Below are 2,500 nucleotides of genomic sequence, written 5' to 3' on the forward strand. Positions count from 1 at the left end.
ACAATCTCCTAATTGTTCCAGAGCAACTAGAAAAAGATTCTTTAACCAGAAAGAATTCTGTTCAGATGTAGGATACCTATCCAGAAGTTTTCGCAACTCAATCATGTATGATGGAATCATCAAAGATTTGATCTTTTCGAACTCTGTCTGTAACTCACTATAGGCTCGGGAAACAAAGAGAAGATGTGTACGAACGATATATCCAGCAACAAGAAGAAGGAAAAGGATTGAATAGAGGACCTCACGAACATTTGGCGATCTCAGATGTGTCGATATCAACGATGACTCATTATTTCGATGAATCATTTCTTCGGACAGAAGAAGATTATGTAAAGACTTACTCGAAATCTCACTTATCAGATTCCTTTGTGGAAGACACAATTTTTTCTGAAGAATTCGCCATGATATATCTAATCCATACATAATATCATGAAAAATGGATACAAATTTTTGACTGCTACTTAGTATCCGCAATAGGTCTGAAAAAATATCTAAAAATATCAAATTTAGATATTTGTACCCTGTCGAAGTAAAGAACCATGGCATATATTTTGGAATAGATTCCATTTTGAGAGAGTTGAAAAAGCACTATCTCGTTGAAAGGTTCTATCCATCTGCCCTTTGTCAACGCATTTTTTTAGGCAAAGACTCCGTTTTTTCCTCTGTAAATATTTCTCAGAACATGGAGTGTGAATCAAACCCACGTTTGAATTGAAATTGAGATACTGATGCAAGCTCTTCTCTTCTGAATCGGATAGATTCATATCTGAAAGAGTTTGACAATACGTTCTTTCCAAATTTACTCTTTGTCCCTCTATTAGAGGTGTTCCAGAAATGTCTGCAATCGAGTAAATAGCTCTACGAACTAATGGATCGGATCGAATTGGAAAATGGAAAGATTTGTACAAGTTATACCTTTCGTCACCACTTTGTGGAAAATCGTTAGATATGAATATGTTAGATACCTGTGACTCGATTGACGAAGGTGAAATAGTATCTCTCTCCAAAAAAGCATGTTTTTTTTTACCACCACACGAAGAAAATATTTTGTTGTGAATGAACAAGATAGTGAGGAATTGTCCATACGTAAAATCAGAATTATTGAGACGGGCCTTTTCCACATAAAAAGGGAATCTTTTGTTACAATAGAAGCAGAAGTGATGTGGATTATTCAAGAATCGAAGTCGATTTGCTTTAGAAAAAGAAGATATCAATGAACTTCTCTGAAATGGTTTCACGGGATTCAGCCAATTGTCTTGATCGTGGGATACGATTGAGAAATAGGAATCCGTGTTATCAAAAGATTTCCTGCGATTCTTTCTAGTATGGAATGAGTCAATCATCCACTTTGGTATCTTATTGAACAAAAATGGTGATATTGTTCCTCCATTGATCAAGAATTTCGATTTTTGAGAAGTATTATGATCATCCAATAAAAAGGGTTTCAATTTTTAAAATGAACGATTTGAAGACCTATTGATTCTAACAACTGATTGCAGGGTTGATCGTTCGGACCTTTCAATTCATAGATGTGGATCTCAGACCTATGAATGGGGATATTCTCGAAACTCACAAAGAAAAAAGGAAGTGAGTTAGACAAAAAGAGAAGTAACTTGGACAAAAAACGAAGTAACTTGGACAAAAAGAAACGAAGTGACTTAGACAAATCTTTTTTATCAATAACCTCAGACCAATCAATCGAATATTGATTAATACATAATCGATCGAACACTACTTGAAAACGGCTCTTCCGCTCAGAAACGAAATGTTTCAAATGCTCCTGGAAATTCTTGCTCCCATTGGACCATTTGTATCTATATGCATTAGGATCCCGATTTATGGATCTCTCGGTTCGAGAAAGAAAAATAAGAGGATCGAACCATTTCTTCTGACTCTTTTTCAAATTCGATAAATGTTGGTTGATCGTATCTTTCATTATAGTTCTATGATTCAGAGTATCATTTCCTATTAGATCCCTTTGAATTCCATATTCGAAGTTGCGATCAGGTCTCTTCATTAAAAAGAATCGATTCAATACATTTCTTATGTACCCATAGGGACTATATTGGAATTGGATTTGAATCAGATTTCGGATCAATCTATATTGATTGACTGCCTCCATTATGTTGTTGCTAGCAAATACCACTCTTTTTGGTTTTGGATCTTCAAAAAAATTCCCGCAGGAGATCCGGACCCAATTTTTCTGATCCTTCGATAAAAAGATTCATTTTCTTCATAAAAAATAGGAGGTAGAACCAATAAAGATTTCTTTTTCAATTCATCCCTGGAGTTGAAAACCTCCTTCAAGAATTGTCTTTGATCCAATCCGTAGGAATCAATAGAAAAGGCAAATCCCTTATGATACACCAGATCCGGCTCGGTTATTGATAGAGTGAATAGATCTGCCATTTCTTGAAATCTCTCTTCTGACTCAAAATCGTGGCGTAACGTGTATCCCCCCCTCTTCCGTTCATGGAATAGATGAAATAAATAAAAAAAT

The 2,500-nt window shown here is 35.2% G+C and overlaps 2 protein-coding genes across 2 annotated transcripts in view; both read right to left on the reverse strand.

The window, feature by feature from the left end:
- LOC125600060 (protein Ycf2-like) overlaps positions 1–567 on the reverse strand; it is a 3,489-nt gene extending 2,922 nt beyond the window's left edge. The window contains exon 1 of the mRNA XM_048773029.1: positions 1–567. This exon is cut by the window's left edge and continues 2,922 nt beyond it. Within this exon, the coding sequence (XP_048628986.1) occupies positions 1–567 (567 nt within the window).
- Positions 1–2,500, reverse strand: part of LOC125600061 (protein Ycf2-like) — a 4,543-nt gene that overhangs the window by 217 nt on the left and 1,826 nt on the right. The window contains exon 1 of the mRNA XM_048773030.1: positions 1–2,500. This exon is cut by the window's left edge and continues 217 nt beyond it; it is cut by the window's right edge and continues 1,826 nt beyond it. Coding sequence (XP_048628987.1) covers positions 2,122–2,500 — 379 coding nt within the window. The 3' untranslated portion in view covers positions 1–2,121.

The sequence above is a fragment of the Brassica napus genome, unplaced genomic scaffold (genome assembly GCF_020379485.1).
Source record: "Brassica napus cultivar Da-Ae unplaced genomic scaffold, Da-Ae ScsIHWf_2111;HRSCAF=2763, whole genome shotgun sequence".
NCBI lineage: Eukaryota > Viridiplantae > Streptophyta > Magnoliopsida > Brassicales > Brassicaceae > Brassica > Brassica napus.